This window comes from Artibeus jamaicensis, unplaced genomic scaffold (genome assembly GCF_021234435.1).
Source record: "Artibeus jamaicensis isolate MK-2021 breed Jamaican fruit bat unplaced genomic scaffold, CSHL_Jam_final scaffold_660, whole genome shotgun sequence".
NCBI classification, from domain to species: Eukaryota; Metazoa; Chordata; class Mammalia; order Chiroptera; family Phyllostomidae; genus Artibeus; species Artibeus jamaicensis.
In genome coordinates this window covers 6437592-6454450 of record NW_026522052.1, presented here as the reverse complement: position 1 = coordinate 6454450, position 16859 = coordinate 6437592, and the positions used below count along the sequence as shown (strand labels likewise).

The window sequence follows — 16859 nt, the reverse complement described above, 5'->3', positions numbered from 1 at the left end:
GCCCTTCGCGTCCCCTGGTGTCACTGCAGCCTGCGGACTGTCCGTGCCCTCTACCTGCCCCGGATGCTGCCAGGTGCTGGCTAACGTGACACTCTAGTCGTACACTGTGTGTTTCCTTGGGCATCATTCTGACTTTACGTACCCACTTGACCTTAACCAACACTACCAATTCTTCCTTCCAGCCAACAAAAAAATAACAACAGCAGGAAGTTGCACTCCATAAAGCATTAAAGATATTTTAATGAGGAAAAAAATCCGTATCTTAGTCTTATATTTCTATTCAAAGACACTCAAAACTAGTTTTTCCCTGCCCATCCCTTCTAACTTTAACTTTATTTGTGACCATGTAATAAAGGCCAGTTTAAAGATTTTTTTTTAAAAAGTTTAAACCTTTTTAAAAAAGATTAAACAACCAGGCTAGCAAAAAGTTACTCAATACATACTTTCCTTATATCAAACAAGCTAGTATTTCAGTACAACAGAACTATACAGAATATGTACAATACACACATGTGCACAGAGCAAACACTATAGGCTCAGAACGGGTTTGAACAAACATAATATTCACATCGATTACAGTAACTCTAAAAATGATTGTAACGTTCAAACGGCACTTGGTTTACAAAAAAGTCACAAAAATATATATATATGTAGTCACCAAGAACTATGGTTCCTGTAAAATACTAATAGCCAGATACTAGTATACAAAATGTAAAGTTCTGACATCATGTACATTTTTAGGAAATAAAGCAAATTCCAAAACCATTTTTGTTATTGTTGAAAGTCAAACATGCCAAGTAACTTAGCCATGGCCACTGTCACCAAGTAAAGCGATACTTGAATGAGATGACGACTGGGTACAAAGCTGGTGAGCTGGGGACTGGTACAGCCAGGGAAGCTGTACCGGTTCTGGGAGAGGGCGGAAGACACGAAACACCCATCCACGTCACGTAGTCTACACTCCCCCTCAGCACTGCCCTCCCCCAAGGGTTTCACAGAATGCCAGTGCCCCGAGAGAACCACAATGCTGGAACTAGCAAGTTTCCCCGCACTGCCTTGGTGTCGGGCTGCAGGCAAATATTAAAGCATGCATCAGCTAGAGAAAGCAGGCGCCCGTCCGGAAGACCGGGGTGCAGTTTCCTTCTAGGCTGGTTGCACTAGAAAGTACTCCAGTTTTTAAAAGGAGCCAGATTTATCTGTTAGCTCTGTAAAATACTGAGCTAATGTAGCAGCAAGTATTACAGAAACAAAACGAGTGTATGTAAAAATTCATTTGTTACATCGAAACACTTTTTTCCCCTTCCCGTCTGTCTCCTTCAACCAGACATCAGTCTTGTCTATCACTGAGCTGTGGCGTGTTCCCTCCATCCGACTTTCTCATTTCGTTACATGTCATAATCCTGGAAGGTTAAATTTACTCTTAAAAATGGGGATACAGGAATTTTAAAGTAGAAGTCTGTTCTAAAAGTATCTCTCACAAATATATATATTTAAATATTAAAATAGGCTACATAGGACTTTTATCAAATGGCTTTTGGGAAGGTGGCGGAGGTGCACAGCAGCCGCCGACCACCCTCCAAGTAGACATAAGGTGCCATTCAGGGGGCCCTGGGACAGGCAGGCCATCTGTCTGATGCGGGAGCACCAGTAAGGACAGAAACATCAAATCTGCTATTGGGACTTGGTTTGAAATCAAAATTTACCCTTTTAGGGACTGCTGCATTTTGAAAATATCTTGAAGCAGAGGCATTTGAAGCCAGCGCTTTGTACAAAGAGGAAAATGAATCAAGTTTACTGGTCTGACTCCTTCCGAACACCTGGCCCCTGACAGACAGAGCAGCACCGCCCCCCACACGCGCCGGGCTGCTCTCAGCAGACCCCGCGCACACGCGGCATCCATCGGCGGGAACATTCAACTGGTAACTCAAAAGACACACTTCCAACCTACTCACAGTAAAGACTCTCTCTGGAAAAAGGTGTTTCTAGGAGCTGCCCGACAGGCTTCCCCACCTTTAAACGGACAGCCCCCAATAACACCAAGGGACGCAGAACGCTCAGAGATGACGGTCCCTCCTAAGGCGGGAAGACTTCTTCCGCAGCAGGTGACATACTTTGGTAACCTAAACATTCATGGACAGGAAGACTTTTCTACCTTCACTGAATAATGAAAGCTGGGTGTGGTTAGACGGCATTTGGGACAAGGGCAACTGAATAAAGTTATTCAAGTTCAGTCCTCCAAACCATCAAGGAGAAATTTCATCAATAATACATCATCACAACTGACCCAGGGCTTTAAGCTTAATCAGAAAAATCATTCAATTTCTGAAGAGAAAGGTAACAATAAAAAATTTTGACTTTATAAACCAGGCACTTCAAACTGAAATTCAAAGCATGAGTTAAAAATTCTTTTTAAGCTTTTGTTTTCTATCAATGGTCTGAACTCTTAAGTTCCTTGTAAAGCACTGTGTAAGCTGGAGCCTGGGCATCAGTCAGTGCGGGCTGGGGTCCCACAGAGGGAGCGCAGCAAGCTCAAGTCCACGGGCACTTCAGGCAGCCTCAGCTTCCAGATGCCGCCAAAGTGAGATCCCAACAAGGCTGCTGCACTTCTGCGCAGAGACTATTTGTAAAGACTTAAAGACATGACTCTGTTGCTTTCTGTCATAAAAATATCATCACTATGATAAAGTGAAATATCTAACTGTATACTTTAGTGTGAAGTACAACTATAATGTCACCAGGAGTCTTCATCCCATAATTTGACGGACTTAACGTTCCATTTATAAATCTCAACGTAAGTATAATCTACAAATAAAATATCCAGAGTGTCTGCTCTTTAGCTGAACCTGGAAACTGATTGTTTCACTTCACTGTTTACTATGAATCACTATTGCTTTTTGCAAATGTGTTTTGCCAAGGACTTTCTATTGTTACTACATTCCATGATAGCAATTGAAAGATAAAAATGGGTATAGGAAAAAATAAGAAATTACTCTTTAAATTTCGATGATTTTAAAGACTGTAAGACTATGTTTAGCTATAAATATTCTCTCAGATGTCTCTCAGTAACTTTCAAAATCTAAATATATGATAGATAAAAGCATCTTATGTCAATAACTTTATAGTGAAAAAAACATATTTACTACCTTTTAGCAACTTTGAGTCCTTTCAAAGTGAACTTTACGAGCCACCCCTGGCCAGTTAACGTTAACATCTAGAAACTATTTCCCTCACTTGGATGTATGTTTCAGAGTTATAACTTCACATTCTGCAGGTGAGTGAAAACAGAGTTAAGTGCTATGTGAAAGTTTCTAATTCTTTTCTTCATCAATCCTTCAAATCTCAAAGTCCTTTCAGTTAAACATTACAATTTTAGGATTGTTCATTCATCAAGTAGTAAGAATAAATCTCTCCATGTGGTATGCTGGTAGAAGTCATCATACAGCAATGCATTTTTCAGGGGCTATGGAGCTAAGAGTCTGAAGCATGATCTGAGAATCTTCCAAATAAAAGCCACTGAACTAGACAACTGGCCTCCATTCAGATTAAGTACAGGAATATAAAATAGTAAGAGACGGAAGAGCGTGCTGTGAAGGAGGCTCCCTGGGAACCGTATGCATCAGGAGAGGCGGGCTCAGTAGTCAGAAGGTCACAGCATTACCAACGGTCAGCACATCAGACGTGAGGACTAGTCCATTCTGTTTGATAAAATAGCAAGTGGAAGTTTTTTTGTTTTCTTTTAAAGCTTAAGGGGCATATGTCGTAACATGGAATCAAATCATGGTCAGCCAGAGTGGCTGCTGAAGTGTTGACCATGTGAGACCGAATGAGGCTACATTTGAGAATACTCTGCCTCACTGAAATCAAGAGCTTCAAAAACTGGCAATGGAACTAAATGCATGACTGACTACTTGAAATAAAAATTAAGATTACTTGAAATTCACATGAAGAAAAATCCATTTAATTTGTGGACAAATTCCATTTGCTTTCCTTTACAGAAAACTTAAAACTCAAAAACCCATCCACATTAACCCCTGTGTTTCTGAGTCAGATGCACCCACGGTTAGAATACGCCTTCAAAACAGAAAGGGGGACGGGCAGGAACCGTGACACCTGGTGTCCTTGCACGTCTCTGCTCACTTCTCAAGTACAACACACCCATTTGGTAGCTTAAAAACGGGACATAAATGTTTCTTGTATAAAATACTTGGTTTAAAAAGGCAATTTATCCTGCATCCTAAAATTTAAGCCCTTTAAATATCACAGTTACCCTCTTGGGCCTTAGACAGCTATGATTAAGTATTCGAAACTGGAATTTTTTATTCAGTTATACTGATAATTTCTAATGAATAAGATAATGTAACTGGCTTTCATCTGTTTGCAAAGTTCTCCACATATTCTGGTAAAAATTACATATCCAAACATCCCTTAATTAAATGAATTTTAAATAAATCTAATTAACTCTATATACAATTATTCCTTGCAGCTTAGTTTCTTAAGAGATCCACAAGCTAAATAAATATCATTGAACTGTGTAACAAGAAAAATGCAGGGCCTCCAGGAAAGAGAGAGAAGAGGCCCTTGTTTCTATCGCTTTATGTTAAATGCTAGCTGGTTAATCACACTGCTGAGAACTGGGGAGTAGACAAGCGACCAAGCAAACATTTTTCCCAGTACTACACTCAACTTCCTCATAAAACCTGGAGATCTGTGCAATTCATAATTACCAATGAAAGTCTAGAGTTTCCACCTGGGACCAACAGCCAGCGGCAGTAACTCTGAGGACACGGGATTGTGGAGGGCCTTCCCAGGTTGAGTTCTTGGGACAGACGCGCTAAAGCGCTTCCAGCCAACAAAATCCCCAAGTAACTCTTAATACGTTTCTCTGACCCTATTTGTTTCCTTCTCTTTCTTTTTTTTTTCGAATAACTCTTAGAACTGAGGGCAACAACTGCTGGTCATAAGTTTACCTATTCTTTGTCTTGTCCATGTTAAGATTTAAAAATTAACTCCGACACGTATCTGGTGGCAGGCATAGCAGTTTTCGAAGTGTATGGCGTGCAGTGCAGAAACCCCGGGCCTCTCCAGTGGAGACGCGGCAGCGCCGTCGCGGCCAGTCTGTGCGGGAAGCTCTCCTGCCCTCCCGGTCCTGGAGCGGCAGCAGGAGCAGCACCGGTGGGGGCCCTCAGGACCCGTGTGCCGGCTTTCCTGAAGGCCTTGCACACTTGTTTGAGAGCAGAGGGGTGGAAATGGGTGAAAAGCAGTGGACTATGAAAAGGGGCTGAAAGAAAATTAGCCTAAAAAAAAAATCTTTAATGAGTTTGCTTTCCCTTCCTTATATTTGTGGGGATAAATTACAGAATTAGCAAATTTTAAAAAAAGGAAACAATCAAATCATTAAAACTTAAAAATATATTTTATTATTAAGGTCTACCATCTGGATAAATTCCGATCTTATGTGTTGAATAGTAATGTATATTTTATTTTCTGATCTAATCAGGTGCTTTCATAATTATTAAACTTTGGGTATATACACAGAAAAAGAGCTACTCAGAAGTTCATTGTTCATGAACTCAAATATTTAGGATCAAGGTGTAAGGGATACTTGAAATGGTGCAAGATGGAAGGAATACTCCAGCCTAGAGGATCATATCAATCTGAACTGTAAATCAGAAAGTTTCCTGTTTTAGCAGAAGAGGTGATATTATGATTTTTAGTTTTTCTTTAGTCAACAATTGTTTTCTTTCCCAGATTTATAACCATCATTCACAGACCACCGTGTTGCAGCCTTTTCGCGTCTCTTACATTATTGCTTACATTGTGTAAAAACTACACTAACTGACTTTAATAAACTTGGCAATGTCTAAAAATATTTTGGAACAAGGACAATGTATCACTGTCATGTGGGATTTTTGTAAACAATCTTAGTTGGGTTAAGAACATAGCCTTAACAGAATTCTTTGTTGTCCAAAACAGCATAATAAAAAACATCCCCAACAATAATACATAGACCTACATATAAAATATAGAATATCTCCAATATTTTTCCTTTATATAGTATCACAGCTGTGTATGCAGGAGCAAGTATTGTTGATGGGGCAAGAGGAAAACTAATTCAGGCAGTGACCTAATTAGCTAGACATGAACACTCAGACAGGTAAACAACAGTTCTAGCCAGAGAAGCAGTGTTAAAGAGTACCCACGAAACCGGATCTACAGACTACATTCTCCATGCCCAGCCAGTTCATGCATAGCTCGACTATTCTCAATCATGGTTCTCTGCCTTCTTTAGAGGAACAAAGGTAAGGTTTTTTTGTTATTTTGAAGACTGGCACTATAAAGGTACAGGGAATACCTATCCCAATATCAAATTTTCACTATGAAAAACCAGAATAGAAATGACAAAGCTTAAAAAAAAAGTATGTTGGATTTCAGAAGTATTTACCCTAATAATTCTTTCGAAAGCTTATCATCAATACTTCTAAAAACAACAGGCGTTTACAAATATTGTATAGTGTCCGGGTGGGAGTGAACATCTCTTCAGGCCATCTGTCCAGCAATTCTCCGTGCGCCATTTCTGGTGTGCACTTTCATCTCAGGAAGGTCCGCGTCCACCCGGTCTCTCCTTTCCCTGACACTGCCTTGTTAGCCTACTTTGAAAACTGGAGGAAGAAACTGACACATGTTTTAAGCCAATTGGTTCTCCTTCAGTATCACAGTTTGTATCGTGTTTTGACATCATGTTACTGTGCGCTTACAGAAGCAACCTCCCAATTACAAAAAATAAAACATCAATTGCAGGGTTTACAAAGTAAAAAGGGAAATTCTTTCCCAAACCCATTTTTGTTTAAAAAATTAAATTAAATTTAAATGTACAAGACCAAGCACAGGCACTTTCCAAAAACCAAACTGAAGCCAAAACATGAAATTACTCAATAGTTACAGAAGACAGCTCTGATTTTGGGGGGTCATCTCTGGTTGCCTCGGCACAAGCACTGGTCTTTGGCTGGTCTGGCATTTCTTCCTCCTTTTCTGCCAGCCCACCAAAAGACCCCAAGGGAAAAGTGCCTTCACAATTCTGGGTTGAGGAGACCTGTGAAATGACAGGCATTTGAACAGAGGAGTTGCTTTCAAAACTGTGTTCTCCAAGATCATACTGAACAAGGGTCTCTTCTTGCTCGTGGTTTAAGTAGTCCGGTACTAGGAAATCACTAGATAAGAGGCAAAGGATGAAACAGGAGTTAATTTTTAACCCAGTAATAAACAAGACACAATAAAAAGACCTGATTTGCAAAACGAGATTGAATTTTTTTATTTTTCTACTTCCTGAGTGAAGATTAAACTCAGGAATTTAACTGCTAAACTGTCTTAAATATGAACTGAAGTGACCCATCAGCACCGTCTACCACTCTCACTCCCACCGGCAGTAGGTAAGACTCAGTGTCACCCCGGCCACCTAAATACCGTATTTTGCTGCGTATAAGGCACCCCCGTGTTTTTGGTCCAAATTTTCAGGAAAAAAATCTTTCATTTTATTTCAATTATTTTTATTTATATTTAGAAACAAAACCGATAATCATATTCCAGGGTATTACTTTACATATGGATTGTTATTGCTTTCTAGAGTTACACTTTTAACACATAAGCATAAATAAAAGAATGAAAAATATTGATATAGATACGGAATTAGTACTACCCATGTATAATGTGGATCCTTATTTTCCCGTCAAAAATCTAGGCAAAAAAGTGGCTATGCACACAACAAAATACGGTAGTCTTTCTTATTTTCTGTAGCAGAGTTTCTGTTAAACAAAGAGCATTTGAATAACTTATGCCTAACCTTTCTTGGACTACATACTTATTAAAAGGTTAATAAACATAGTTGTATTACTTCTTGAATATAAGATAGTTAAGGAACTAAATCTTTATGCACCTTCTATGAAATATACTACTTAGAGAAATGTAAAAAACCTATTTGTCCTGCTATTAGATTTGGTATATGAGCCCTGGCTGGTGTGGCTCAGTGGGTTGAGTGCCAGCCAGCAAATCCAAAGGGTCGCTGGTTCAATTCCCAGTCAGGGCACACGCCTGGGTTACAGGCCAGGTCTCCAATAGGGGACATACAAGAACCACACATTGATGTTTCTCTCCCTCTTTCTTTTTCCCCTCTAAAAATAAAATCTTAAAAAAAAAAAAAGATTTGTTATATGAAAACTGCTAAATTACATTTGAATCGGAATTTGGAAATAAATGCCATGAGGTTAGTTACCTTTTGGCCCTCACAGACTATTTAGTTTAATGATATTGAAAGCATTTAATAGTCTATTGATATAAATTATAAGCATGTAATTACTGGATGTAAAATTACCAAAATGTTAGTAACAGTAGATATTAAGTGGCGAGATCAGCAAAGGGCTTTGATTTTTTTTTGTATTTCATACTTTTTTATATTTACTAAATTTTCTGCTAATGCATTTTCATAGTTAAAATCAACATTATGAAATAAGTCATCTTAGATGCTTTATGTAAATCTTTATTGCTTCATTATACTAGAAATGTCAATAATACACTTAAACTTATAATTTAATTGTTCAATATTAATAAAAAAACTAAAATCTGCTCATCTACAAGCAGTTTAAGATGTCATGATATATTCTCTCCCCGTGTTAGACAAGGCAAGTGGAAGACAGAGGGGCTCTGAGCAGGAAAGGCGCAGATGACAGCGGTGGTGAACGGGGCCCTGCTTCAGTCTCGACAGTGTTCACTGTGGCAGGTGTGATCTAGGGTTAGAAATAGGACAGCCAGGTGCTCGGCGTCAGAAACAATTCCACTAAGCAAAGTGAATGTCTGATTTGAGGAGAAAAACAAAATCATGCAGGGTATTTGGAATTTATTGAGAAATAAGATTTAAAAAATAAAAGTGGTTTAAAATTTAAGGGTCATTTTATAAGAAACTGAGCATTCCTACAGATGTATTAAAAATAGACAACTCAAAATTTTGTATCTAGAAGGGACCTTAGAAATTGCAGGTAAAACTTACATTTTATCTATTTCTAACTTTTAAGGTTCTTCATTTGTAAAGTTACACATTCAATTACAACAGCAGTTAGTGGCAAAGCTAAAACTAGAACCTGATTTCCTTGATAAGCTATAAATCAAAAAGGTAATTCTATTATAAACTATTAATAATAAAAGAATGACGCTTTAAGTTGAAAGAAAAAAAAGGAAAACTTCATTTCATCCAAGTAATCATATCCATTATACTTGCTACTGAAATTTCTCTCTTGCTGTATATTCCTTTATATAAAATTAAAATAGAGAAAAATGGTCAAGAATTGTATTAACATCCAGAGTCAGAGGTAGTCTGCTATCATGGAGTACCACGTGACATGGCAAGTTTTCCGACAAGGTCTATTTAAGATCCACAGGGTTACTTTGCTCTTGTATTGTCAAAAACAAAACAAAAAACAACCCCCCCCCCGCCACCAACCACCCCAAGACTCCCCAACAAAACCCCAGAGGATGACTAGCCTACTTCTGCAGGACAAAATTTCTAATTTCAAATATAATATTTTAAATTGTATATATTTAGAAGATTCAGCAAAACTTTATCAGATCAGGAGGTTGGAGTACTGGACAGTGGGAATTTAAAAGGAATGTGACTGATTCCCTGGCAGCCTGGAAAAGACAAAGCAGGCTGCCCTAAAAGCAGGAAAGGAGAGTTTAGAAAGCAGTTTTCCTGGTTCGGTTTTTGTTGTGCGCCTCACCTGCTCTGGAAGTAGTTTGCTAGCTCTGACGCTTCATGGTTCAGACTCCTCAGGTGCACGATTAAATTTCCAGAGTTGGTGAACATGGCGCCACATGTTTTGCACTCGTAAATCCGAGGCTTGCGGATAATGTGCCGGGAAACCCTCATGTGGTGCTTATATTCCCCGAAGGAAGTGAAAGTGGCACTACATATCTGGCACCGGAAACAGCGTTTACCTTCATGCTTTAGGCGATGCATCTTTAGCGAGTAAGCCCTGGTGAACTTTTTTCCACAGCGGTCACACTGAAATGGTTTAATTCCTACAAAACAAAGCAAAACAAAATATTATCTAAAAACAAAACGAAGTGAAAGGTCATAAACCTCACAAATTTCTGAACTGTAATTTTGTAGCAATAGATAATTTGAAAAGGACAGATACCACCACAAAAATGAATTCCAATTCATTATCTCAGAGAAGGTACAGAACATACAAAGTCATTACTGCCTTTTTAAAAAAGAAAGGCGAGTGAAGGTGAGGTCAAGTAGGTAACACACACTCAGGCTCATTTCTGAAAACCCTCTAGTCATCTGTTTACAGACTTCAACACACAACTTAACTACAGTATTTACACAGGACCCAAACCCTGACCTAATATTTATTTCATTTCACTCAAGTGCTGAGGTTTATATTGAAAGGATGTGAAAAAAATCCATGGCTACTCTTCACTCCGTCTCTCAGAGGAAATGAGAGGACAGGAGACAAAGTCTAACTTCTCTGAACATAATCAATGACAGAACTATCATTTGATGATCTGGGTTTTGGGGCATTTAATGTAATAGTGATAGAAAAAATTTGTATAAATTCACTTGTATATTATAAATTGCTTTAATGGTCTCCAAATTCATTATCGCAAAACCTTCAAAATATGACCTGATGATGGACAAAGCCACAGGGAACTTGGATTAGCCACAGGGACAACCAGACCCATCTACCAAGAGGAAAGGGAGGTCACACAGCTGCAGACAACAGTGAGGATTTCTTGCTGATCAGGGGTCAGTGCTTTACCTATGAGACTTTTGTTGCCTTTATGTGATCACTGAACTTCACCTGAAGTTGAAGTTCAAATACCATTTGCACATTGTTTATCCAAAATCTCTTTCATACTAAAAAAGTACTACAAAGCTAACTAGCCAGGGCACAGAGAAATTCACGACTGCAGAACTGAAGCTAAATTATATTACTAAATTTTTAAAATAACTTTTTACTTGGAAATAATTTCAAACTTAGAAGGTGTAAGAACAGTACAAAGAACATACACGAACATGCACATACCCTTTAATCCCATTTCCTTTACAATCTGTATTATGCCTCTCTACCTCACATATACACCACCCCCCAGTATGACCAGAATTTTATTTACACACACACACACACACACACACACACACACAGCTCTAAGTTTTAATCAGAATACTTATGCCTATAGAAAATAAGCAAACAACTTTCTGACCCTGTACCATTTCAGCAATGGACCTAGGCTTATCTGTTCTCATTTGACTTCCCAGAGAAACTGATATATTTTTTAACTTAAAACCACCTGCTTTCTATTTCTAACCGGGATTCCAAAATAAAATGTTTTAGAGTATTCATTTATGCCTCAACAGGGAAGATGACATTACCTGAGTGGATGAGCATGTGCTGTTTCAGGTTCTGAATGCGGGTGAAGCGCACCCCGCAAGTCGGACACTGAAAAGGTCTGTCTGGACCATTTGGACTTGGCCGCTCTGTACTGCTGGTAGAAGGAGCAATGTAGAGTTGGTAGGGATACTGAACATTTTCCAATCTAAAAAACAGACCAGAGAAGGCAACTAGGCTCTGATTTTTGAGTTGAATAAACATTTCTGCACAACTTAAAACGGACAAAAGAAAAACATTTAAAAGACATTTTGAAACTGTTAACTGTTACACGACAAGCTTCACTTACAGCAGATGAAAAATGTTACCGTCCAGAATGGCCGGCATCTTAAGCAAGGACATATGGCCACAGAAAGTACCAGAAACGATCTGACCTCAGGTATCCTTAATTTTTCAAATCCTTTGCTTCCTACCACTGCTTTAATTTAGGACCTCGTCAATACAAGCCCGAATTAGTCATTCTCTTCAGCCCCACAGCCCTCTAATCCGTCCTTCTACAAGGACCTCTCTGATTCAATCAGCTTGTGGAAATGCCTGCATTGGTTCGGTTATCATCAGAATAAAGTCTAAAACCCTTTGTGCAAAGCATTCTTCGTGATCTGGGTTCTGTTTACTTTCCCAGCCCTGCATCATGTCGTACTCCCCCCCACAAACACACCCTATACCAAACAGTTCCTAATAGTTCTCCCAGTGCTGGGTTTTGTACATTTAACTTCCTCTACTAGCCGACCTTCTTTGCCTAGATAACACCCACAGTCATTTTATGAAATGTAGCAAAGCCCCCGCCCTCTGGCAGCCTTCGCCAGTGGTTTAGGTAGGCACCCTCCCATGCAGAGCAACAGAACCCCCTGCAGATCACTCGAGGTTGTGTTTATGTGCCTGTCTCCAACCTCTCTCCCTCCCCCAAAGGTGGTTTGGTCTGAGGGTGAAGGCTACGCCTTTCGCCTCTCATCTCTCTACCACTTGCCACAGTATCCAGTACAGAACAGACGACCTCATTAATGTGTGAAATTAAGAAATCTAGGCAAACTTCCATTTGTTTATACCTTCATTAATTTTTTTAAAGATGACTCTGGTGCTAACCTGTTCTGCCAGGTTTACCTATTCAAGAATAAACCTTGTTTGAGGTTTTAAAAAAATTTTTTTATTTTATTGATTATGCCATTGCTCTATTCCCCCCTTCATTCCCCTCCACCCTGCACACCCCACCTCTACCATCCCCCCTTTAGTTTATGACCACGTGTCTCAAGTTCTTTGGATTCTATATTTCCCCTACTATTCTTTCCCTCCCCCCTATTTTCTACCTACCGTCTATGCTACTTATTTTCTGTACCTTCTCCCTCCCTCTCCTCCTCCCACTCCCCTGTTGCTAACCCTCCATGAGATCTTCATTTCTAGGGTTCTGCTCCTGATCTAGCTGTCCTCTTAGCTTGTTTTTGTTTTAGGTGTGGTTCTTAATAACTGTGAGTTTACTGTCCTTTCACTGCTCATCTTTTTTATCTTCTTTTTCTTAGATAAGTCCCTTTAACATTTCATATAATAAGGGCTTGGTGATGATGAACTCCTTGAATTTGATCTTATCTGAGAAGCACTTTATCTGCCCTTCCATTCTAAATGAAAGTTTTGCTGGATAGAGCAATCTTGGATGTAGGTCTTTGGATTTCATGACTTGGAATACCTCTTTCCAGCCCCTTCTTGCCTGTAAGGTCTCTCTTGAGAAATCAGCTCACAGTCTGATGGGAACTCCTTTGTAGGTGACTGTCCCCTTAGCTCTTGCTGCTTCTAGGATTCTTTCATTTTAATCTTGGCTAATGTAATGATGGTGTGCCTTGGTGTGTTCCTTCTTGGGTCCAACTTCTTTGGGACTCTCTGAGCTTCCTGGATTTCCTGGAAGTCTATTTCCTTAGCCAGATTGGGGAAATTCTCCTTTATTATTTGTTCAAATAAGTTTTCCACTGGTGGCGGTTCCTTTCCCCCTTCTGGTGCCCCTATAATTTGGATGTTGGAGCATTTAAAGATGTCCTGGAGGTTCCTAAGTCTCTCATTTTTTTGAATTCTTGTTTCTTCATTCTTTTCTGGTTGGTCATTTTTATCCTCCTTCTGGTCCATTCTTTTGATTTGAGTCCCAGTTTCCTTTCCATTACTATTGGTTTCCTGTGCATTTCCATTCATTTCAATTAGTTTAGCCTTCATATGTTCCTCTAATTTGTGACTAAAATCAACCAGTTCTGTGAGCATCCTGATCACCAGTGTTTTGAACTGTGCATCTGAAAGTTTGGCTATTTCTTCATTGCTTAGATTTATGGGCTCTGAGGGTTTGAGATCTTCTTGAGCCAATTTTGGTCTGTTTGCGCCCAGAGGAGCGGAGCTTTAGGGGCGGGGCAGGGCCTCCAGGGCAGGGTCGCTGGGTTGTGACGCTGTATGTGGTGGTGGGGTCAGAGTGGGGAAATGGCGTCCCCCTCTCCTGCTTCCCACCACTGGGTGAGGAGCGAAGCCTGAGGTGTTCACCAGGGTAGGGTTGCTCAGGTTGCTGGGTTGTGACACTGTATGTGGGGGCGGGGTCAGAGCTGGGAAATGGCGGACGTCTCTGCTGTCTCTGCTGTCTCCCGTCGCTGGGACCCGCTTGGTCCCGTCTCACTGCCCACTCCCTTGCCGGTCTATTCTATCTGCGCAGGAATGCACCAGCACAGTCAACCCGCCGCCCTTTACCCCCTTCACCCTCGCCAGATCTTCCGGTCACTCACTGGGTCGGCCCTTTGCAACCCCACGCCTGGGAGCCACGTGCTTGAGTCTGGCTGACCTAGTTTTCCTGTGCAACCCTGCTCCACCAGCTGCTGGTTTTGCCCCTCTTACTGGTCAGGCTGAAGCACTTGTTGTTATCAGACTTCCAAAAAGTTCAATTTTCTGTGTTCTGGCTGTGTTTTCTGTTGCTAATATTTTGTTGTCTCTAAAGTTGGTTGTGTGAGGAAGCACGGCGTCTCCACCTATGCCTCCATCTTGGCAGAAGTCTCTCCATCCATTGATGTTTGAGGTCTTTGAATCCTTCAACTTTTCAACAAACACAGTTTTTAAGCCTGTCTTAGACTCTCTGAGGATTTAACTCAGTGGAGTCTATTTTCAGTGGTCAGAGACAGACAATGGTTAAGAAAATTATCAGAACAGAGTAAAAATGAGGTGAAGTAGTGATTAGTGCTGCTTTATTTGAGACCAGTGGTCAGGAAAGCTCCCCTGAGGACTGATGTTTAGTCAGTGGCCTGAAGGTCAAGAAGGAGCCAACAATGTGAAAATCAGGGGAGAAACATTTCAGGGAGAATAAAGGCCCTAAGTGGCAGAAAGGCCCCAAAGCAGAAACAAGCAGAGGCAATTCCATGAACTGAAAGGAGACCTATCTGGCTAAAATGTTGCATGCGGGGAGGCTAGTCTGAAGGGAGTCAGGCAGAAATTGTATCGTGTAGGGCCTCAAAAGGCATTAGCAAGTTTAGATTTTAAGTGTGAATCTATAGGAAACATGTAAGAATCCACTGCTTAGCATATATGACCTGACTTAATTAAAAAACACGGTAATTCTAGTTGCTACATGGAGAATGACCCAAGTAGGGGGAGAGTGAAATCGGGGGCCAGTTGAGGCTACTGTCGTGGTCAGGGCAAAAGATGGTGACTTAGGCAAGGGTGGCTGTCGCAGAGACGGAGGAAAAGTGGACCAATATGGGATATGCTTTGGAGGGAGAAATGTGGAGACTTGCTTAAGGATTAAATATGGGGAGGGGCGATGGAAACTAAGTGAAAAAAACAAGTATAATTTCTGGAAATACTGCTTGAGAAATTGGGGGGATGGTGCTGTTTACTGTGAGGGGAAAGATGGGCGGAGCAGGCTTTGAAGGGGAGTTAGAAGCCCTGAGTTCTGTCTTGGCCACATGAAGTTTGAAATGCCCTTTATACATCCATGCGGAAATATTAAGCAGGGAGGGTCAACCTGAAAGTGACTTGGAGATTATGGGTAGATAGATGAGGGTTTGACAAGTATTTTCTGTAGCGGGACAGTAAATACTTCTAGCTTTGCCCACTTCATGATCTCTGCTGCCCACAGACAATACATAAAAATTTGAGGGTGGCTTCGTTCCAATAAAACTTGATTTACAAATGAAGGTTGGTGGGCTGGAAGTGGCCTGTGGTCCCCAGTCTGCCAACCCGATACAGACATTAAAGTGATGGGACTGGGAGTTTTGGAAATGCTACACGCTATTGTATAAGTGGTCTGATTTATGATGTGATGATGCCACCTCATTACTCTGAAAAATACACTAAATTATAGTCTCAATAAACTCTTTATATAATTCCCAAATAAAATACTTAAGTTTAAAAGTTGCGAGCGTAGCCCTTAAGAGAAAATGACATACTGACCGATCGTCCTCCTCTGCATGAGCATTAGTGCCGGAGGTGCTCTGCAGTGCGGGTAACCCTTCAGTGACGCCTTCATCTACTGAGCCTGGAAATAAAAGACGACCACCATCAACACTCTGGTGTAAATGAGCTGTCAATTGCAAGCTGTATCTTTAAGCCTTTAAAAACAGACTTATGTATATGTATATCTGAATTATTATTATTATTATTATTTTTAAAATTTTATTCATTTATCTTTAGAAGGGAAGAGAAGGAGAGAAATAGCAATGTATGGTTGCTTCTGGTGCATCCCCTGCTGGGAAACTGGCCCCTGCTGGGAACTGGCCTGCAACCCAGGCATGTGCCCTGACTAGAAATCAAACCCTGATCTTTTGGTTCACAGGCCCGTGCTCAATCCACTGAGCTACACCAGCCAGGGGTTTGTATATCTGAATTATTAATCAAAAGTGTTTTGTAATATTTTGCTTTAAATGTTGATCTGATTTAAAAAGAAACCATATGTATAGCAATGGCCCTTTATTATTAAATTGTTTTATGAATATTTCTTTGATGTAAAATTTAGAAACCAGCAGAGCAATTCAAATGTAAACTAAACAAAAATTTATATAAAAATAAACGTTATAATGGTTACTTAAGGAACCATACAATTTTTATTTAGGTTTTTTTTTTGTTGGCACCATCACAGGTGTTTCCCACCCCGCCCCTCTCCCCGGCCTTCACTGCACTGTTGTCTGTGCTCACGGGCCTTGCTTACACGTTCTCTGGCCAATCTCTTCACCTTCTTTCATTCGGTCCCTCCCCTCTGACAGCTGTTGGTCTGTTCCATGTTTTTCATGCCTCTGATTCTCTTTTGTCAGTCAGTTTATTTTGTTTATTAGATTCCACATATAAGTGACACTGTATGGCACTTGTTTCTTTGACTTATTTCACTTAGCGTAATACCCCCCAGATCCATCCATGCTGTGGCAAAGGGTAGGATTTTCTTTTTTTTTTTCACGGCCAAGTAGAATTCCATTG

General features: G+C 40.3%; 1 protein-coding gene across 4 annotated transcripts in view; it reads right to left on the bottom strand.

The window, feature by feature from the left end:
• Nucleotides 1–220: 220 nt before the first annotated feature.
• ZBTB44 (zinc finger and BTB domain containing 44) overlaps nucleotides 221–16859 on the bottom strand; it is a 64463-nt gene continuing 47824 nt past the window's right edge. For 2 of the 4 annotated variants that reach the window (XM_037145159.2, XM_037145156.2), the window contains 4 exons: nucleotides 15843–15927; nucleotides 11426–11589; nucleotides 9765–10065; nucleotides 221–7208 (listed from right to left, as the gene is read on the bottom strand). In XM_037145159.2, coding sequence (XP_037001054.1) covers nucleotides 6926–7208; nucleotides 9765–10065; nucleotides 11426–11441 — 600 coding nt within the window. In that variant the 5' untranslated portion in view covers nucleotides 11442–11589; nucleotides 15843–15927 and the 3' untranslated portion in view covers nucleotides 221–6925. The remainder of the gene's footprint in view (nucleotides 7209–9764; nucleotides 10066–11425; nucleotides 11590–15842; nucleotides 15928–16859) is intronic. The other 2 variants (XM_037145157.2, XM_037145158.2) reach the window with 2 other exon arrangements.